This window comes from Triturus cristatus, chromosome 4_1 (assembly GCF_964204655.1).
Source record: "Triturus cristatus chromosome 4_1, aTriCri1.1, whole genome shotgun sequence".
NCBI classification, from domain to species: Eukaryota; Metazoa; Chordata; class Amphibia; order Caudata; family Salamandridae; genus Triturus; species Triturus cristatus.
The window spans coordinates 417,083,797-417,107,049 of NC_140585.1; the positions used below are offsets into that span (position 1 = coordinate 417,083,797).

General features: G+C 44.7%; 1 protein-coding gene across 1 annotated transcript in view; it reads left to right on the forward strand.

Moving 5' to 3' along the window:
- Nucleotides 1–23,253, forward strand: part of RFX4 (regulatory factor X4) — a 320,232-nt gene that overhangs the window by 169,208 nt on the left and 127,771 nt on the right. Inside the window, exons 8-11 of the mRNA XM_085652535.1 lie at nt 2,524–2,687; nt 4,584–4,684; nt 15,303–15,361; nt 16,318–16,462. Coding sequence (XP_085508661.1) covers nt 2,524–2,687; nt 4,584–4,684; nt 15,303–15,361; nt 16,318–16,462 — 469 coding nt within the window. The remainder of the gene's footprint in view (nt 1–2,523; nt 2,688–4,583; nt 4,685–15,302; nt 15,362–16,317; nt 16,463–23,253) is intronic.

A 23,253-nucleotide genomic window follows, 5' to 3' on the forward strand; every position in this document is an offset into this window, starting at 1 on the left:
TTGATTGTGGTATTGGATATCCTCACTGCTTTCGGTCGATTTTCCGGTTATTCGATTAACTGGAGTAAGATCCCTGCTTTTTGTGATGGCGGGGGAGCTGCCGGTCCCACCGCAGGGGTGTCCAATACAAATACGCACTGACAGCTTCAAGTACCTGGGGATCTTTCTTCCCCTGGATCCTTCACTTCGCTATACCCAGAACTTACGTCCCCCTTTGATTAGGCTGTGAAAAGACATACTTCACTGGAAGTCGCTCCCCCTCGCCCTACTGGGAAAGGCGCCTCTTTTTAAGATGATGTCTTTACCTCTATGGGACTCGGAACAGCTGGGTAGCTTGTGGAAAAGTAAGGGGTTTGACAAATGGGACCTAATAGGCCTCTCACGCATTGGTGACCTATGGAACAAGACAGAAGTTAAACAATTTTCGGCACAGCAAAAGCAATTTGACTTGGCTGATTCGGAGTTCTTCCGCTATACACAGGTTAGGCACGCCCTGGGCTCCCGCTTACAGCGCAGTACTGCCCCTCCCGAATCCTCCTCACTGGAAGATAGAGTTTTAGACGGTCACATCCCAGACAGGACTATCTCACTGATATACAAAAAACTCATCAATAACATGCCAGACCCTCTCCACGCACTTCGAGAGAGATGGTCCAAAGATGGTATTGAGATGGACGACGAGGAATGGCAAGACGCCGTTTCCTCGCCCAGAGTAGTTGCTATACCTGCTCGCCTCCGACTGGTCCAACTTAAAATCCTCCATAGGGTGTATGTGACTGGACCTCAGCTGGTGCGGATGGGGAGACTGGACTGGTGACCCATACACGACACCATTAATGCAGTCTTGTCCACACAGCTTCGACTAGAAGCCCGTAGATGCTTATTAAATATATGGGAGCCAAATGATCTTAATACCTACACGATACAGTGGGCTACTTTGGGGCTTATGATTGCTAAGAGAAATATTGCTCAGCGGTGGGGGGCGCTACTCCCGCCTACAGTGCGAGACTGGGAGAAAGACTTGACTGGTCAATGTTCCGGGAGAAAACAGTGTTTGTGTCCCGAGGGTGCCCTAAGAAGTGGACTCGAATATGGGGTTTGTGAAATGCCTATCGGGGGGATTTATGTCAACCTACCCTTGCTACATGTAATGAGGATCCCCCTTCGCCCTAGACTTTCTGGGCTATATTCTGTAATGATTCCTATTGTCTATTGTAGTCATGACGTCAGATTCATCCCTCATCTGTAATGTGATTGTAATGCTGAGTTTGTTAATAAAAAGTATTATATAAAAAAAAAAAAGATGAGGAGGAAACAAAGCCTCTGAATCAGAAGCAATTACATGAGACTGACAGAAAACAAATCAACCATTGGTAAGCAATGAATGGATCCAAAGCAAAGCCCACTGCGGCCTACTGCCTACATTTAGGGAACTTCTTTCTTTTTCAGCACTCCATGTGAGTGCATGTGTTTTCTTGCTCTCACACTTGTGTGCAGCTTCCCTAATGAAATCCCGTTAACTCTCTATGCTGCTCCTCCCTTCACCTCCCAGCTTGTCTGTTTCTTCTCGTGTGCCACCAAGACCCGCACCCACTCTCCCTGTTGCTCCCCCTCTCTATTCCGCTCAGGTTTCTCACTTTAAAAAAAAAATCATCAAAGCTTCAATTAGCCTCTTCCCTGCCACAACTTCTACATTGCTCCCCCACTAATGCCACTGCTAGCCCCACCCTATGTCCACTCAACCTATCTGTGTCTCCTTTCAAAGAAAATTTTTGGGCTGGCTCGGCAGCTGGGATTTTCTGCCTGGCTGCTCTTTTCCAGAAAAATTATGTTTTTTTAAATTTACTGTTCAAGATGTATGACCGTCATCTTGGAACGGTAAATAAAAATCAAAGCTGTCGCCACATCATGCCACATGCAGGGCCAATGCATGCATACGTGGTGACTGTGATGCTGTTGTAGCATCATGACACATATGTGCGCATGCATAACACATGTGTGCGTAAGAAACCACCATTTTTTACTTGCAGAGGCTGTTTAGTATCAAACTATTTTTTTTTGATCTTGCAGATGCTTAACAGCATCAGAAAAAAAGGATTAATAAAGCCAAAAAGCAAGGCTTAATTACTTTGCCAATGCTTGTTTTAAATGCAGTAGATTTGCTATTTTTCTGTCCACCGTTTTCGCTAGGATGAGGTTTCATGCACTATGTCCTAATTTCTTATCAAATATTCACTAATGCAGGGGTGCCTGCTATTGAGGTACGAGGAATAGAGCCATGCCACATTTTCAGAATACCCACACTGGATACATTTACATCAAATAATGTAGCTACTGGACACCATTGTACTGATATTACCTCTCAGATTCCCAACCTTAAGTCTCGCACTCTGCTAATTTTCTACTGTAGAATTCTCCCCTCATGCATTACCTTATTCCCTATGCTAGTGCAAAAGACGCCACAATACCAACCCTGCATTCTTTCTATTGTATACCGCATTTAGGTATGTTTTTCCATTGCAGGTTCAGAGTTTTCTTTTGCACTTTTGGCAAGGAATGCCACCCCACATGCTTCCTGTCCTGGGTTCTTCCACTGTAGTGAACATAGTTGGCGTTTGTGACTCAATATTATACAAAGCAATTTCAGGAGTTCTGATGCCCACTGTGCTGCAAGCATTACCGGATAGGTGAGTTTGAACTCTGTCTGAATCCCCCAATACATTTGAAATCCATTACGTGTGTTTTCAGTTTGAGTGTCATCAAACGCTTCTGTGTCATCCACATGTTTTTGGTATGAATGCCAACCATCTTGAATTGGGGCCTTTTAAAGAGTGGCTAATGAGTAACCTAATTTGTAGAAATGTAAGTGCCAGGGTCTGAGGTATTTCCCAGGAGGCCTCTGTGGTTGGCACTGCCCACTATTCCTGCCAGCAGTGCCAAATAATAACCATAACACAATCTAAGTGTGACATATTGACTAATGCAGGTACCAAGCAGTGTAAATATGGCCTGGACCCTTGCATTTATGTTTTGTTTTAAGTTTATTGAATTTGTTGTTCATGCTCAAAAAGAAACAGCCGTCGCCACCGTGTGGTAGACCGTCATAAGTAAGTGCCGATGTTAAGCAACAGCAAACACCGGCAACAATTAAGTACTGGGTTAAATATTGAGGTTATTTTTGTGCAGGCTCTTGATACAATTGCACCATATCATGCCAGGTACCTTTGCATGTGGTGGCGTTCCTTAGAACACCGTCGGGCAGGCGTATACAAAATAAGCGAGGTGACATGCTGAAAAAGAGTAGCCACATTCACATTTCGACAAGCGTAGTCTTTCAGAAATTTCAATTCACGAGTTTCATGTATTTCACATATTTTCGTTTTTTCTTACGCTTATGCTTTCACGTAATCTGTGCACATAGGGGACTGGCTCAAGTATAAAATATTAGAGAATGTTTCGCAGACGACCGAGCAATACATTGAGCAGGTCTCTCACCCGACTTTTGAACCCAAGGACATAACTGATATGCACGTCTGCATAAAAATTGTATAACACCATCACATGTAGAACAATTGCACGTTTTCGCCTACGCCTACTGTGACCTAGCAGCTACCATCCAGAACAAAATGTTAGGAACCACATAATGCCAAACAGCTCCTCTGGCCAGTCCAACACCTTAGAACGCCCGGAGGCAGCCTGGCACCCACGACTCCCAGGGCATGCCTTTTGATGCTCTGATTTAGCAGTATTTACAGTAGATCAGTGATTCCCAAACTGGGGTCCGGGGACCCCTGGGGGTCCCCAAAGCCTCCTCAGGGGGTCCGCGACTACTTTGAGAATCAAATAATATTAACAGATTAATAAAGTGTAGATATATAAAGATGCTAAACGTACAATTGAACATTGTAAAACATACTGTAAATGTGAAGGAATTTGAAATGGGAGGCTAAAAATTAAATTAGTATCCTCAGATAAATTTGTGAGAGCAGTGCAAGTGTATCAAACTGAATATAGTATGGAGATGAGTGGCCTAAGTGAATTTAGAAAAACTCCAAACATTCTATTAAAATTACATTTTGATGTCTTTTTTTATTTATATGTTTTTCTAATTAAATAAAATGTGTAATTTGTGTGTTTGTTTGATGAATGCTTTTTTTGTATTTTTGTGCATTGTTTAGTGGTTCAAATCATCAATATTGCCTAGGCCGGGGTCCTCGACTTCCAGTAATGACTCATGGGAGGTCCCCGGATTCGAATAATGATTCAGTTGGGGTCCCCGGATTCCAGTAATAATTAAGTGGGGGTCCCCAGAAGTCAAACGTTTGGGAACCACTGCAGTAGATTTTTACTGTATGAGTTGGTTTATGTTGCCTTGTTTGTCTTTACCATTTCACACTCGTCTGAATCACCACTGGGCAGAAATGCACTGTGTAGTAAAATGTAATTTTAATATCAAAACAGCAGTTATGTCACTGTGCATTACTCATTCTCGTAAAGTCTCTGAAGGAGTGATTGAAATCCTGCAAGGCATTCCTCATTGGCATGGAAACAAAGATGATGTGAACAATTTCTCTTCTTTTCAGCTTAACACAAGTGATCCGGAAATTCGCAAAACAATTAGATGAGTGGCTAAAAGTGGCTCTCCACAACCTGCCAGAAAATTTACGCAACATCAAATTTGAGCGTAAGTATTGACATTGTTCGAAACGGCTGGATTTAGGAATCTGGTAGTGACTGGTGTAAAGGAGAATCATGTAATGGATTCCTTCTGTGCACTGGAAGTGCAGGCGTGTTTTCCATGTGCTGTAATACCTGATACCTGCTGGCCCATCGTCGAGCGCGCTACATTCCTAGGCTTCATCTTGGACAAACATATGAACCCACAGAGGCACTCTAAATACATCTCTAAGGGAGCATAGTCCCAACTGAGGCTGCTCCACAACGTCAAGCAGCCCACGCCAGACCAGGATTTTAAACAAGTTGTTCTGTCAAGGCTTGATTATATAACTGCTTATCTGCTCATCCAAAAACATGTAACCACATATTCCCCTTTCTAATCTCTGTGATCGCCCCCCCACCAAAGCACAGCGCATTCTCAAACACATCTGCATCACGCATAAGGCTCTTCATGAAGGCACCCCTAAGCATTCTTCTCAGAAACTGCAGGTCACAGGTGGTCAGCACCAAGAAGAAGTCTAGAAACTCCAGTATTGAAGACATCTCAATCTCTGGATCAAGCATGCTCAGGACACACTTCCCTCAAGGATATGAAATTCCATTCCCCCAAACATCAGGATTATTCAGTCTTAAAGGAACTGAAAATCTTACTTTTCCAATACCACCTCCATATATTATCATCACAGGAAACAAGGCTCCCCAATGAACAGAGTGTTAGCAGGTCAACTGGTGAAACCGGCCAAGTCTTTGATACTACGAACACTACTGCTTATAATGTTGAGTACTATAAGTCAATGTTTTATCCTTTGACTCACTCCTGTGTAAAGTGACCTGTTACCCCAGGTCTTGTTTACACAATACACATTTGCCCAATAAATTATTCAGATATTGAAAAACAAATATTAGAGAACGTTTTTTAATGTGTGATTTAGTTTAAACTTGTTTCATCTTCCTTTGATATCAGCATTTTCATCCCCAGCTATAAATACACATTCTTCATATCAAACAACATTAAAACAAGTGTTGCTGCTGTATTTGTGCCACTAGAGTTCTAACTGCTCTCCCTTTTCACGCTTCAGAACAGATTACATTTGTGTTGCTCTGTCTGCTCCAGAGTAATAAGGTTATTCAGGTCGTTTTTACTAACAGCTCAAAACACAGTCTGAATTGAGATGAAAGACGCACAAGATGTGCTGTAGGACCGAACTGGAAGAAATATGGTCTCTTCCACGTTATTGACTCTCAATTTGGGCACGCGGTGACATCATTAAGACCTGGTGGAATCTGTGCATCAAGAGACAATCTCACAGCATAGATGATGGTTCTCATCACACAGATGTACCTATTTCCTGGTGAAACTAGGCCTTGAGCTTTTCCCCACTTCAGCCCGCCTCTTCGGCCATGCATGACCACAGTAGGCAGCCCTTTGCGGGAGCATTCATTACCCATCGTGCCTTGCAGCCCATCAGTGGGGCCACTAGTCGGTACCCCTCCATGTCATCAGTTCAGGATCCCAGACACTAATAGCAAGCCCACACTTCATTGTCATTAAAACAGAGCCTTTTTTCGGGGGCAACTCCTATAACTGAGCTGAAAATCATTGAGTGCCACGAATTTCATAGACCCCTCAACATAGATTACAAGTGAGCAAGCCTCATCATTTCTCCCTTTGCCAGTGATCGCGATGAAGTGAAAAGTGGTCTGCATGGCCTGCAAACTACATCCCAGTGTTTAATTTGTAAAGAAATACGTGCCGGTGCCCTTGTCAGAAGGCCACCGCAGCTTGCACCACCAATTGACACTGTCAGGGCTGCCAGTAACAGAACGTGCACAACTAACCATCAGACTGCTACAAGTGTGACAATTCAGACTGTTCAACGTCCCCAAAGCTTTAAGAAAGGCTTGTGCAGCAGGTATTAGTTGTTTTTAATGTATATTGAATTAATAAAGAATTGTTGTTCTGCTCATCTCTAAATTACACAAATAGCGCACCTGTCATATGTGCTGGTGTTGACATTTAAGTGCCGTGCCAAGCACCGGAAACCACTGGCTCAAATTAAGCACTGTAAAATTTTAGCTACAGCCATGAGAATACGGGACCTGCCTAATTTAGTGACTTACGGTGTACACTGCTCCATTTATACCAGCAAGTGAGACTGAGTAACAGGGCATTTTAAGAATGTCTGAAAGGGATATCCAGTTGTCTTTAGGATTGGAACACCGTTGACCAGTTCCTCACACATTTTCTTTGCAAATGTCAAGCTTTGTGCAAAGCTCTGCACACAAAGTCCAAACCCGATTCACAAAGACTGTATAGATGTATAGGAAGGGAAGTCATTGTTAAATAGAGGTTCTGTGCCGCACATTCACATTTTTGGGCATCTTTTTCTACCCAACTGGTGGTATGCATACTGATTTTCAATGTTGTGTGTTGTGACCTAATTGGTTCTAATGTGGTTTGCTTTATGGCACATTGAATTCACATCGTACTGTTATCACAACGCTACTCTACCAACCCAGAGTCTTTCTCCCGATAAGGGAAGTCATAGCGTGGGAGCTAGCACTTACATTTACCTCTTTGCCACAACCCCAGAAGTGACCCCTTGGTGTGACCTAGCCTTGGCAAGGGGCTGATCTACCCTCCCTGACCATCTCCCGTGTGCTCTGTGACCCTGCTCTGGTGACTGGGGGATAGGACAGGGGTGCTATATTGCAAGGGAATGCAGCTCCTCTTGGCTACCTGCCACCTGAGTCTTCCTACGTGAGACGCGGGCAGGCACAATCGTGCATTTTACCAATATCTTAAGTCTGCTCATGGATGGAATCGTACTCCTAGGGTCATTAGAAAGCTATGAGCAACCCAAAAATAGAAAACGTCCAGTGGGAAGGCATACCACTTATGTGAGTCATGTAAAATTGAAAATGTCCACTACACATGTATGCACACGAGATTCCACAGCGAATGGCGATCAGAGTGTCCTACATGGTTAGATGTAGTCTCATAACTAACTGATTGTTTTAGATTATTTTTATTGGGGGTTGCTATTTCACAGTTTTAGAAATGTAGTTCTGAGTAATAGTAAAGGTTAATTAGCAGTGGCGGAGATGGAAAATATTTTATCTAGGATACCATAAATTGGGGTCAGTGTGGCAGCAAAACTTGGTTGGAGTTACAAAGAACAGAGTCACAAGTAGCGAAATCTGACAGTCAATTTATACATTTATGTTTTGAAAACCTGCCCAAAAGAAACTGACAACAAGGTGAAATGTGACAGTAATTATGTTCTAGCTTACAAACAGCTGAATTTTAAAATATCTTATGGAGTTAAGGCTACCGAGATCTTCGTGTATCCAGCAATTTTCAGGCTATAATGATGGTAAGGTAACTTTTGTGATTGATACACCAGCTGAAGAGATCTTTGTGTGGTCTAGTCACAGGTTTGACTCATCATAAAATAGCATACAGGGCTAATGTAACTGCCGCAAAGCACACGTTTAACCTACAGGTCACTCATTTGTATTTTATGTAGATAGCTCAGTGGGCTAATGCTCTTGTCGCAGAGATCATACAGTTATCTGCTAATCACCAGTTACAATCCACCTTTATATAGCATAGTGAGTTATGAAGCAGCAGCATGGAGCTGCATACAAAATGCAAGGCATACGTCTATTTCTTTATTGTTTTTTCTCAATCTGTCATTATGTAGAAATAAAGACTTCTTAGTACAGCGATCCCAAACGACTGCATTCTGTAGACCTCACACAAGTTTTAAATTCTGTCTTTATGTCTCTTCAAACCAAGAGCATTTATGTAATGCCTACCAGTATGGATAATATGGGACTCCTACACATTGTAAGCCTCATTGTATACACATTGTAACCCTCACTGTATCATATTTAGTGTATATTGACTTGCACGCATCCAATTCATTGCATCTGTATAACAAAAAAGTGATGTTAAGCGCATAGAGATGAGTTGCCCTATTAGGGAATTTAAAGATAAAATAGTAAGCACTCTATAAATGGATATTAGTGTAATTAGCTATACCGTCAGATGCTGCTTGCATTCTTACAGTGCATGCAAACCTCTTAAAGAATGGGATTAGAAAAATCACAAACTTGACTCAAAATCAGGGTTTGTCGCTTAAGCACTCGTGAAGTGAAAACAAGCTGAGTGTCTTTGTAAACCTCCACCAGAGTGGCATCAGGGTGTCATGGTCCACCTAGCTCCCATCCAGGAAAACTTGAACTACAGGAGTGCGGATAGCCTTTTTAATGAGACATTTGTGTTGGGCCCAGCTGGAAGTAAAAATAAGAAACCTCTCTCACCCATTGTGGGTTGCCGCTGTGAACATAAAACTCATGAAGTGTGGTGCTGCTGAATGTACCCCAATGTCAGCAAGTTACAAAGGGGCAAAGTCAGCATATTTCACTGGGATGATTCTGGATTCCAGACCTGAGTCAATGATAGCTGTCGGATCTGGGCTCTGGATGGATTTCCTTCCCTTCCTGCTCCACTGACTGGGGACCAGAGCTGCACACAGCAGAGATATACCATATAGATAGTTGACAATTACCATGCTCACAGCAGTACTTTCAATCATTCAGGGTTCATATAGCGCAGCTAATCACCTGATAGGGTATCCAGACGCTTGCTGGTCCCAGAGGCTTATTCGAAGAGGCAGGTCTTGAGCGCCATTCTGAATTCGGGAAGTAAGGTGATGGTCCAGAGGTGCATGGGGAAGCTATTGCAGGTCTTTTCTGCAATGTGCAAGAAGCAGTGTCCTCCACTTCTGCTTCGGTAGATGCAGGGAGAATGGGCAAGTGAAAGGGAGTCGGAGGTTGGTTGAAGTTCAGGCACTGCTTAATGTAGCTGGTCCTTCGTTGTGTAGAGCCTTCTGTCCATGGGTCAGCAGCTTGAATTGGCATCTCTTCTGTACGGGGAGCCACTGGAGTTTCCTGTGGTGGGGTGTGATGTGCGTTCATTGTGGAAAGCCAAGGATGAGTATGGCTGCGACGTTCTGTATGGGCTGAAGTCTCTGTGGAAGGTGTGCGGCGATTCCTATGTAGGGGGCATTGCGGTAGTCCAGTCGGCTGGTGATGAGGGCTTGTGTCATGGTGCGTCATGTATGTGTGGGGTAGGCACTTGAAGATCTTACGCAGCATGCCCAGAGTGAGGAAGCAGGCGGAGGAGACGGTGTTGATCTGTGATTTCATGGTGAGCTTGTTGTCAATGATGATTCTGAAGTCTCTGGCATGGTTGGAGGGAGTGGGTGCGGGTCCCAGGTCTGATGGCCACCAGGAGTCATTCCATGTGTTGTTGCTGTGTCAAACATCAGTACTTCTGCCTTGTCTATGTTCAGGTGCATGCAGTTCTTCTTTATCCAGTTGGTGACGTTTATCGTGCATCTGTGGAAGTTGGTTCTGGAGGTGAAGGGGTCGTTGGTGAGTGAGAGGATGAGTTGGGTGTCTTCTGCATAGGAAATCATGTTGAGACTGTGGGATCTAACAGTGTTGGCCAGGAGGGTCATATATGCGTTGAAGAGCGTGGGGCTGAAGGAGGAGCCATGGGGTACACCACAGGTGATCTCCTTGGGTTCAGAAAGGTGGGAGGTGGATCCTCTGGGTTCCTCCGATATGGAAGGAGGTGATCCATCTGAGCACGTCCCTTTGGAAGCCAATGTGGTGGAGTCTCTCAGTCAGTATGCTGTGGGATATGGCATCGACCGCTGCCAAGAGGTCGAGGAGGATCAAGGTTGCTGTTTCTCTTCAGTTGAGGAGGGTTCGGATGTTGTAGGTGGCTGCGATCAGGGCGGTTTCAGTGATGTGGTTACTGCAGAAGCTGAATTGAGAGGCATCAAGTAGATGGTTCTGCTCCATGTGTGTAATGAGTTCCTTGTTGATGATCTTTTCCTTTACCTTCGCTGGGAATGGGAGCAGAGAGATTGGCCGGTCGTTTTTGAGTTCACTTTGGTCAACGCAGGGTTTTTGAGTAGTAGTCTAACTTTGGCGTGTTTCCAGGTGTCGGGAAATGTTGCGGTGATGATAGAGGTGTTGAGATGTGGTGCGGGCATGGGTCTGTGGGAGCTCCTGATTGGGTGGATTTCATGGTGTAGGTGGTGGTACTTTCCACCGTGATATACTGAACATCCACTCAACACATTAGACATAATTCCTAGCATACATCCCCACAGCCTACATACTCTACCTTGTTGGCAACCATGAAACCAACACCACTCACTAGCATGAAACACCACTCACACAAAGTTCATGTCTTTATAAGCAACAAGCAATGAGCTCAGCTGTCTCCAAGACCAAATTCGTTCATAGTTCAATGCCACATAAATGAACCAGAGAACCATAGAGGTAACCCACCATCTCAAGTAACGCTAAGCTCCATTGTGTGATAGACACAATTCCAATCCATGCTGACAATGCTGCAAAACCATAGTAACGGCAAACTGTGCACTATACTGACACTTCTGACAAAACATATTGCAAAGTGAAGAACTGCCAAGTTTGTATAAGAGCATCTCCACAGACAGTGTAAATCTCTTCTACACAATTTGCATTTCCTGGCCAGTGGTAAAATGAATATTGTGTTTGGCAGTGTATTTTATTTTCAGTAGTACCATTGAATTATAATGGTGGGTGAGTACTTTTATACGTAATTTGAGTGTACTTTCGATGGTTCAGGTGTTTTATCCTGGCAAGATTTTTTTTTGATAATCAACTTTATTGTTATAATAAAGAGAACAAGAAATTCATCGGTATCCTGGCAAGATTTAATATACTAATATTCGCACTGCACTGGTCATCAGTTTTACTGAACGTAAGCACCTATAACAGTAAAGTGAACATTCTAATGGAGTGTTTTGTGAATGTGGTGAAGGTTGTGGAGACGTTCCTGATCACAAGACAGGGCAGCGCAGTTAGGGCATTAAACTCCCATTGCCTAAGGATCTGTTGTTTACAACAAGTACTAGCTAGGTCGTGTTTCAATGCTTTTTATGAAAGTAGATGATGTCAGGATAAATATCTTGCCACTCCTTTTTTCGAAGTTGTCTGACCTCTTGCATGAGTAAATAAAAAATGACACAACTATAAATATTAAATACATTAATTGATGAGTGATGGAAGTGTGTGCTACTGTTGCCTGTGTTGTGTCTGTTATCCATGTCAGAGGCAGCACTTCAGCTATCTGTGCTGTACATGTCAGCAAGAGAGGGAATGTTGGACTGTTACTGCCTGTGCGGTAGCTCTTCTGTGTGCACGAGGAGAGAGTCTACTGCTGCTGCCAGTGCTCCTTTTGCTCTCTCTATGTGGGGTACTTGTAATGCTGTGCCTTTGAAGGCATGCGCACAACCACATACAAACTCACACGTCCTTCCATTCCCTACCCAACACACAGACACGCATACATGAATGTGTTCATTCATCCTGCCACTTTATGACCCATCTACACAGACTTATTTATACAATGCAGATTCTCTAATATCCTTATTCTTAATAGTTTATACTCTAACTTATGCGCAGAAGCACAACCCATCCATTCACAAACACACATAATCACGCCCTCAGTTAATCATACAAAAATGTTCACTTAATAAAAAAGTCAAAGCTGTTGGATTTGAAAATACTGTTTAATGAATCACATGTACTTTTTAATTTGATAAAATAAATACATGCCTCTTAGAGGCCTTGTGCTTTCAGGTCTTACTAAGAGAGGTTCCATGCAAATGCATTCAGGTGTCATATGTAGAAGGTGTCATATTAGAGAATGTCTGCCTACTTTACCAAAACAGTGCAGGATGATATGGTCTTGAGTCCCACACATAATTATTAGGCCTCATTTCTCTCCATTTATGTCTCTCTCTCTCCCTCTCTCCCTCTCTCTCCTCCTTGACAGCATCTCCAGATTTTACAACTTCCCCATGCATCTCCCTCCCTCTACTCCAGCCACCACTCTGGTACTTCTGGTCTCATCTTTTTTTTTCACCACCATTTCAACTCCCAAACCTGCAATAATAGCATCACTCAGGATGTTAGCGATGGGGTCTCTAGTTGGAATACACTCTGGCCAATTAGGGACTCACACTCTAGTCAGGAAAAGTGTAGTACACACTAAAAGTTTACCTGTGCTCACCCTCTAGTAGATTGGCACAGAGCAGTCAGGCTAACCTAAGGAAAAAATGCCTAAACCATTTGTGCACACATGCGCGCACACACAGTAACTTATTTAAATACCACATAAGTACTCCGCACCAATTTAGAAAACAAATAGCCAATATTTATCTGAATAAAACAAGACCAAAACGACAAAACTTCAACATACACAAGTCAATATGTGAATTTTTAAAGAATAAATCAAAATGCAGTGTTTAGAAGTCTATAGGTCCAACTAGAGCTACCTGGTTGTGCCTGACCAGGACAAATCCAAAAGTTCAGTCCGACTCAGGACGGTGCACCACAGACTTTGGTGGTGCGGTGTCCGAGACTCATGCAGCAGCAGTTTTTCGGAGGTGCTGCGGCAAAGTCGGGGCTGTGTTGAAAGTCAAGGTCCTTGTGTCGCACACTCTGCAAGCAGTATCCACAGCTTTGGTGCAGGCAGCGGCGATGCATCAGTTTTGCAGGTGTGCGCCAGTTCAAAAATGACTCTATGGGTCGATGCGTTGATTTCTTGGGTACCGCACCAAATTCGCTTCCAACGGCCTAGGACTGGATTTGGCAGGGAAGGACTCGCAGCAGAGGAGGCCAGATACGGGTAGCAAGATGCAGGTAAAGGCTTTGATGTCCCTTAGACTTCAGCAACAGGAGGCAAGCTCAGTCAAGCTCTTGGAGAACCTTAGTAAGCAGGATGTAGAGAGTAAAGTCCAGTGCTCTGACTTCCAGGAAAGAAGAAGCAGGTAGCAGGCCAATACAGCGAAGCAAGCAGCAAAGTGGCTATCCATCCTGATAGCACAATATTTCTTCTTCCTGGCAGAATGTCCTCAGTCCACAAGTGTTCTCAGTATATGGTGTTAGAAGCCCAGTACTTATACCCATTTTAGCCTTTGAAATAGGGAGACTTCAAAGAAAGCTCTTTGTAGTGCACAAGACCCAGCCCTCCCTGGCCCCGGCTCCAGAAACACTACAGGGTGGCATGCAGCTCTTTGTAAGGGGACAGGCACAGCCCTATTCAGGTGCAAATGTGCCAACTCCTCCCACCAGACAAGGGAAACCATGCCAAAAGATGTCAGGTCTAACACAGGAAAACACCCTTTTAGCTGTTTCCTCACTAACATACTTCTTCATCAACCACAGAACAAACAATTGCACATTTCAGGTAGCTCACATCCTCGCCTCTTCATTCACTTGCTTGCATCAACTCTTCAACATCCTCTAGAACCCTTTCAACATTCCTCTCACACTTGACAAGCGCCTTGTGTCAATTCATTGTCCAATAAGGGTAAGATGGCAAACTTTGCCATCATTCAGCTTAATTGAATTGCACCTCAGCTACATGGTTTTATAGGTTCTAAAAACACATATTCACCTCTAATAAGTAAGACATCATTCTTAATGCACACCCAGTGCTTCGCCTTGGCGGATATCAGTTCTACACCAGTCTTGACCTCTTCATGTATAATATCACCTACACAACTCTTCCATATTTTCTAACTTGATGGTCACTTCTAAAGTTCACTCCACTACCTTGGATTGTTTCATCCACCTTAGAGGCGCCTTGAAACATGAAACGCTTCCTCCTTTCACCACAAAAGAGGACAATGTGTTTCATTTTAGATTATCCTATGTGAACATGCATTTTCTTTTCATCGTGTTTACCACTACCACCACTTTCTAGGTGGCAAGCAAACTTTCCCTAAAGATGAGAACTAGCCAGCTCCAGGAAGAATCAAGATCACATGCAACACCCAGTAGAGCATGTTCCAGAGAATACAGCACAGGTACAGAATATAGTTAAGTACCACCTTGCTCACAACAGCACGATCGATCAAGATGTACCACACATTATCATAGAATAGACTCATTAATACAAAACTTTGAACGTCCACCTAAAATATCCAAAATGTTTCCACCAGCTTACTACCACATATGTATATCTGACAGACAATGGGCATTCCTACGAGTCAAGAAGATCCTTATGCGATTTCTGGTCCTTCCCACTGGCTTCATACATCAAATTCACAAAACAATAATTCTGACACAATCTTACTTGCTACTGAATCAGTCTCTGGTCTGTGTTGGAAACATTGGAACCATTTTAGGAAAATCGCCCCCTAACGTTAAAAAAGTATAGCAATGTTGTACTAATTGCAGATTATGCCCTATGCAAATCCTAATAAGCATCAACAGGAACAATTTGAATTGGGCGCTATATGTGCACTATTCTCACTCTCACTTAAGAATACAGCTAATTCCGAGGAAGTCATACTCACTACAGATTATTTAAATTAATACAATGTGTGAATATAACAACGAATCAAAAATATAAAACTTAAATTGCGAATGTAATTTGTGGTATGCCTAACCTTCTGATGCACCAGTGCTATGTCTTTGCTTTTTAATATGTTCTTGAGCATTCTTACATTGTCTTTAGATTTTGTAATTATTTTCCTCAACAGTGTCGCGAAGGTTTTCTCAGATACTTCGGAGACAGACGTCCTTAAATCATCTATGTCAGGTACAAAAAAATATTTAATAGTGTGAAGCTGTGAAATGGAAAAAAACTGCTCTGTCTTAATGTCCCTTTTATTTGTTTGCAAACTTTACCCTGTCACAATTTTAATTTTGTAAACTGGTGTCAGACAGAACCCACACAGCACGCTGCACTACCTGAAGCACCCCTTCTTTGAAATGCTAGACCCTAGAGTTAGGTTCTTGTACCTCTCTGCCTAAAATAAATACATATGTAAGGTATTAAAAATGTATGCAGGAATGTTTGAAGGTGCTAAACAATGAAAACCTAAAAAGATAAAAGGGATACAGAGGCTCCTCAAAGGTTAGACACACTGACCTCAAAGGTGCTTATGGGATAAAACCCTCAATTTCCGTAGTAAAGATACAAAAAAGAGACTGGGTTTTGAGGTTTTCTTAGTGATTCAATGCGTATCCACGATAGAGTAATGGAAGGCTTCAAAGAAATATTTTTTTTTTAAATGAAATGAACTTCATGGGCCAATACATGCTTCATGACAGGGCGATTAAGATTTTGTTGCAATAAGCACCAAAATTAGAATGTTATTGTCCAAAAATCCGGTTTTACCTGGTGCGATAATTATTGCATCCAGCAGGGGTTACTCATAATTATACCCAGTTGTTGGCATGGGACAAAACTCTTAAAAACAAAACTATACATTTCAAACATAGCCAAGGAACAGTATCGGAGGCCAAGAACATTGGTACCTTTTAACATAATCCAAAGTTTCTCTCTCCGAAGTAAGACAGTGCACTTATAAAGTTTTAACGGTTTTTCCATGAGTTTTTTTCAGTTTAGACAGAGGCCCAGTTTGACTGTGTGGTGATGGCAATGAAAATTCCTCCCAACGCCACGATTGCCCTTATAAACGGAGATGAAATAAAGGCCTTTCTCGGTGGTGTGCCCAGTAAAGTAATTGAAGAGATTTACTTTCACCGCAGGCTTCCAGGACGGTCATTCACAGCGCAGACATCACCTTTCAGATGCTGGAAGACTGGAGGAATGTGGATCTGAACAGCATCACCAAGCAGACGCTGTACACCATGGAGGACTCGCAGGAGGAGCACCGGAAGCTCATCATACGATGTGAGCACATCCGCCGGCTGCGCGCGCGCGCACCCTTTGCCTGATCTGTGCCTGTCGTTTTTTTAAAAAATTCTGTTTTCCAGGGAGGGAGCATTGAAATGGAGGGTTGGAAGGAGTAGACGTGATACGCTTTAGGGAATAGATGGGCGCGCAGCCTTTTCAAGAATTCCAGGGAGTTTCATTCTAGGCAAAGGGTCAGAATAAAGGAGTCATCAGGGCAACCCTTGTACAAGACAGACATACCCTATACTGGGAATACTTCACAGAGGGGGTAGAGAGTTTGATAAAGAGACCAGTAGCATTGTAGGTATGCCATAGTGTCAGCACGGAACACCCCCCCCCCCTATTTGGTCGTAACATGGAGCTAAAACAGGGATATGTGTACCCAAGGCCGATTTTAGTATTTTTGAGGCACTGGGCGAAAGGGAAGGTATGAGACCCCTCTAATTTATAAAAGTGATACTTATGGGCTCGGGAAGCTTCTTTTTGCAGACTCCTCGTGGACTGCAGCTTCTCCTCTCAGCCACCTACAAGCACCTCTTTTACAGCTCCTATCAGGCTGAAGGTGTGAGAATTGCGGCTGCCTGTGGCCCACGCAGGGGGCTACTCAAGAGGGCGGCCCTCTAGTGCCATCTGGGTACCAACCCACCCCCCTTCTCTATTGCGGGGACTCAGGGAGGAGTCCCCCCATCCTGGCCTGTGGAGCGCTAGGCGCGTCACATGCGGCACACCGAGGATTGGGGGTAGGTATATAGGCCTTCCCCCGCCATCCGGACGTCCTCTTTTGCGCTGGACACGCCGTCTGGCAAGGGGCATTGGGTCGTGTCGGGTTCAGCAGTTGTCGTCTGCGTTTCAGATCTTGCGGCGGAGTGGTGCAAGGTTAGTCGGGACCCCTTCCCCCACGATGTGGGTCCTTTGTGAAGCCCCCCCCTTCCCGTAAGAGGGATGGCCTGAAACACGCAGCGCACGGCCTGCATGTATCCTACTAACCGCCGACTCGCCGGTGCCGTATGGCGAATTGCAGCGTCAATCAGGGGCAGCGTCACACGTGGGTCTCTGCAATCCAGCCAGGGCCCATCGAGAGGGGACAATGCTCGCAACAGATGCTTGTACCAGATGGCTGAGTGCAGCAGGGGTGTTTTCATGGGTGTTGAGACGGGCTGCGCTGGGTCACCACATCGCTCATTTTGCCCCGCCAGCTCCTAATGAGACCCGGGTATTAAGTTTCTGCCGGTTTGAGTATTGAATCCTAATGTATGCTGGAATGCAAGTGAAGACAGCACAACCATTAGTTCATTTACGAAAGTAAATGCAGTGTATAAGAACAATTGTAATAAAACAGGGATTATTTCTAGAGAATTTGAATGTAAGCTGAAAAATGCATGTTGCAGATGTGGGAGTTAAATATATTGCTTCCTCTGCCAATTGTATGGCATGTAAATTGTGATGTTACTTATGTGAAAAACGGCAGACCCTAGTGAAGAGGATAAAGTTTTGGGTGTAAAGAGGATGTGGAAGTCCTGGACCACGAAAGGGAATCATTGTACTGTACGGAGTGTTGTGGAACCATACAATCAACCGAAACTGTGTGTTTCGATTCATCAAGTGGACGTGTTGATGTGATCATTCTCCTGTTGTCCTTCTACGATAAATGGGTATTTTGGGGTGAAGTTACCAATAATAGGTTGTTTTGACTCCGATCTTTCATATATGTGGAGGTAATCCTAATACAAGTTTGGTGGAATTATTCATATAAGGCCTCAATATCGGAGGTTTGGAGGCGTCCGTGATGGTGCGCATGAAGTTATCTGCTACGGGCTGCAGGGGTTTCACGGCACACAAATTAGTATCTCTCTTTATATCGGGTAAACTCTTTGAGAGCAAAGACAAGGTTGCTGGGATGCTTCCCAACAGGCTTAACTCGATATTGGGTGTGCGGTTGTTCGTGTCCGATTATTACAGCCTTGTACTAAAAGTTTGTATTCAAGCTTGGACCGGAGCTTGATAGTTGTGTGTGCGAGGTGTCATAAAGGTGGTGCTGCCGAGCCTCACTCTTCCGATCTCACAGGAACTTCACTCAGCGGGGGTGCCCCATGCCCCGCCAGGCCCGCTTGCGGGGTTTGCACTAGTGTGAGGGTGAATTCCGGGCCATTTTCTATTAGGGTGAGGTGAGCAAGGTGATGCAATTGGCTGCTCAGGATAGGAGGGTGGCGCCCAGCATGCACAGTTAAGACCTGCGCACAGGGATCCCCCCGGAAGAGTTTAGTGGTAGCCCAAGGTTATTTCGCCGTAACATGCACGGTTGGTGCACGATCTACCCCTAATTCACATCAACATCATGCCAGCCAAGATTTAGACTTCCCTCCTCTTGGAAGAGCTGAAGTCCAGATCCTCGCCTTGGTTTTTTCATGACATGCAAGCAACACACGTGTTATGTGGCAGCAGGCTGCAGCCGTAAATGGTGTTCATTAACTGCATTAGAAGAGGGTAAATGTCCAGACATGATGGTGCAGCAACCGAGTATGTATATGTGTGTGTTCTGTTTCTGGGGTTATTGTGGCCAGGGTTACACGGGTCTTGGGCCCACGGACTGGTTGTGATCGGGTTAGGGCCGGATGCCATGGGCGCCCAACCAAAGTGGTGTTGATACCTGCACCTGTCCTGGGGCAGTCGCGGACGCAGCACGAACGGGCCATGGTTCGGTGGCATTGCAGCTCCGATGTCAACCGTGCGAATCTTGCACATTCATGGGTTGCTGATGTTCTCGTCTGGGTGTGGCGCATCAGACCTGCAGTGCACATTTCATTTGGATGTATTAAGCAGTTTATATAGCACTTAATTTATTTTAAATTGCTTTATTTTGTCAGCCTCCTTTTGCTTAAATCGACAATGGGTGAAAGTCAACCCGGGAATTTCAGAGGGGCTGCTCCGTCATTTAATTGTCAGCTCCGGCGCGTGTGACAGTCTGCCACTAGTGGGCGCTGCTTGCCCAGTGTTGACTGACTAGGGTGATGCTTTTGAGTTAATGCAGGCACGCGTCAAGAGAGGGGCCTGTCGATACCATGCTACTCCATAAACTTAACCTGGTTTAGTAACCAGGCCCAGGGATGCCAAACTCTAGAGCTTCTTTAAACTGTAGATGTTTCTTGGATGTGGCGCGGCTGTCCTTTTGTTTTGCCGATATTGATGTGCGGTTCTAATTAGTATTATGCCCGGGTTGCAGGGATGGAATGCGCACGTTCTTTCACCTTTACCAGAGTCGCCTGTCGCCTGTTTGCCTCCTGGGTGTATGTCTGGGGGTTACTGGATGGTGGCCGGTTTTCCAGTGAAGTGGCCGCATTGGCTAGTTCCTGCATGATGTCGATGTTTCCTGGCGGTTTCTTAATGGGCACTAATGCTTTAGACCTTTATTCCGTTCCACGAGTCCTTGTAGTGCCCTCACTTAGTTGGACAATATTGAAAAGTTTAAAACATGGCGGCTAGCACTGGGACGATCGCCGAACCTCACGTGCGCGTTACAAATCCAGGTTCAGCATCATAGGTACTAGTGGAGAAATCCTTGCATATGGAATTTTGTTGAGCACGAAGGCGAGAACTGGTTGATTTGTCGCCGATGTCATTGAATTGGATGACAGCTGCAGAGCAACAGGTGGATAGGGCATGGGTGCTTGTGGCACATTTGATAAGGGTGCAGGATAATTATTGTTTTACTCTATGAAACTGGTATCTTATGCCCAGGTTCTGTCTTTCTTTGCCGCTGGTTACCAGCCCAATGTTGGGAAAGTAAAATTTTACACTTACTCTGGGCAATTACAACGCAGAGAGGTGCTGCAAAACGTTTTTGAGACTGCATTGTGCAATTGGCTACAAGGGCCTTGATGAGGAACATCTGCTGGCCCCATATACAAACAGGTACCATGTACACTTGGTGGGCATTTCTAGCTTTGAAAGCAAGTTGAGACAACCCAGTAGAGTTTCAGTGCAAGGCCTCATTTGTGGGGTTTCATTTGTAAAGCATTAGACCAGCCAGCCCTGGGAATTAAGCAGGCATACAATTAGCTATGATGTTGGTTCAAACCTGGTAGAGCATATCTACCATAATTAATAGTGTAACCAGGAACAGCTTTACAAAGCAATGCGGCAGATTTCTTGTAGAAGTCTGGATGGACAAGCTTCAGGGAGAAGGCCCTGACCTCTTACCCCTCGAGGGACCATCACTAATTCCGAGCAAGTAGGTGGGGAGCATACTAATCCCCCAGCGGGTGTAGCACAAGAGGATAGGTACATGTGAATGTGTGATCTCATGATGCCCTGTCTTAGCAGTCCACGTCACACCACAGAAGGCAAAGGACAAGGCCTCAGCCCCTGATGGACTATGTTTAATTCTGGTGTGTGGGATTGGGGCCGCAATCTGGTCGTGTCTGGTTATGTCTGGTCGGTGCAGCTAAAATGTGCCCTCTGCAGACAAGGGCAGGTTACAGGCCACCTCAGTTAAGACGTATTCACCCGCGCTTTAGCCAGGGCAGCAGGCGGGTTGTGGTAGTTGTCAGCGAACAAGTGTACTGTGGTGCAATAAAGTTTGGTAAACAAGGCGGTAGAGCACAAATGACAACAAGGTTTTATAGACCATTGGGCATTCATAATATTTAGACATGGGCAGGTACTTTCACATATTGTCTCCCTCCAGTTCCAACAGACTTGCCTGCCCCTTGGGTTATCGTTTTATGGGCTAGAACCAGAGACTAGAAGGGGCATCTTCTGCGACCTGGGTCCCAAACACGTTGATAGTCAACACTGAGGTAGATGTACCATGAAGGGCATGGTTACTACTTAGGTTGTCCCTAAATTTTCGGGGTCAAACTGGGTTTGAGCAGTAAGTCTACAGTCCTTAGGAAGCATTCAGCATTCCGTCGATCCAAGTAGGGCAGTTAGCGATACATAGTGTCAGCGAGTGGGTAACATACAGCGGTTATTCAGCGACATCATACCCCGGCGGCACGCGCGCTTCACAAAAACACAGAGCTTCAACCAGAAGGGTGGCAAGTGGCAAAAACAAGTAAATATGTTTAATATATGTGTGTCTCTGGCCTTACAGCTGAGTGGAGCCAGTCTCATTTAGAGGTGCGCCCAGGTGAAAATTGTGTACTTCATAATGTTCGCATGACCAATGTGGTTTGTGGTATCTCCAAGCGGATCCACTGAAGGTGTACTGCAGCTAAACAGTAAGCTGGAGATCTGGGATTCCGACACTTTTGGCGGTTTGAAGCATCCAGGGTCAGAGATGGACAGTAGGGACTGTGCATCTGTGATCCAACGGCAGTTAAGCAAGCAGGGAGCGCTGCGTAAGTTGTCAATGCACGAAAGGGTGAGGTGTCTCCAACAGTGGGAGCAAGACATATATTGTTTCAAACCAGATTTGACACCAGTAAGGTGTTTAGCAGTCAAAGGGTTTGTGCAAGCGTCTGGTCAATGGGGCGAAGTGAGTGCACCCCAGAAACAAGGGTAGGTGACATGTTCCTGCAGTTAAGCTCAAATGCCCCGCCCGGTTAGCTAGATTAGCCTCGCTGGGAGGGGACACTGTCAGCCAACATAGTGTGCTGCTGTCCCAGGAAATGTGGAAACATTTCCGTCCGAGAATTGCTTGGGGGCTGAGAGTTAAACCTGTGGGGGCGCTAAAGTGCTGACAATGGATGTCCTACGATGTCTCTAAATGGGCAGCCCAAGATGTGTCCCCCTCCCCTAGGCCTTCCCACACCATCCCTTAGAGGCCCAGGGATAGGGCCCCCTCCCATGGGCCCAATTGTAAAGAGACACCTTTCTGTCAATTGGATCTGCAGGGGTACATGAGGACCAGTGGGGTGATGCAATTGTGCGGGCCCCATGCTGGTGGGGTGAGTGGGAGGCCCTGGGCAGCTGCCTACACTGTCCATGCCTAGCGCCGGCCCTGTGTGTACCCTTAAGACTCCTGCATCACTGCACCTGCTGCACCAAAGATAGCTACACCACACACCTGAAAGAGACCCCATCATAGACCTATGGTCTGCTGGTCCGGCCACAATATCTTCGTTATCCATAGTCATTGTAACCTCCCAGAAACATAACGGTTGTAAAAGGTAAGATAAATGAGTGAGTTAAAAGCGTGCTTCTGAGATCTGTGTGTCACATGCAGTTCAAAGTTTCAAACCCAAGCAGGGCTTACTCAGACTTTCATCTCATCATCCTCCTGAATCGAATGGTATTAACTAGGAATAAAGGTTATCTCTGTTATGTATGGCAATATGGATGGCAAAACCTGAATAGGGAGCGCAGGGAATTTGGATATGGGTAGCTGTCAATGTAAGGCACGTTTTTTCACGTAGGGGTTCTGAATGAGGTCATAAACAACATGAACTTAGCAATGGAACCTAATGGTTTGCACTTTTTTGTCTAGGGCCAAAGCTATAGCAACATAGGAAAGTAAATGGCTGAACTTGACCTGATTTGGCCCATTTGTCCAAAAATGTATCTGTTTGTTCTGTTTCCATACTGAGCTGTTTACCCGGATATTGCAAAACTCGGAGCTTTTCTGTACAATTACATGCTAATGCCCCTTCCTATGCTGGTATAGCAAAACAAAATCTGAGTGACAACAGATCTGACCCATGACCTTTGCACTATTTAGTTAGTGTTTGGTCATGAGCTAAATTCAATAGCATTTTATGGTGTGTCTGGGTAGCAAAAAAGTATCTTCATGGGGTGATGTTTAATGGCTGCAAATAATAACTGCTAAAGCCCATAAAAGCTGCAGGTTT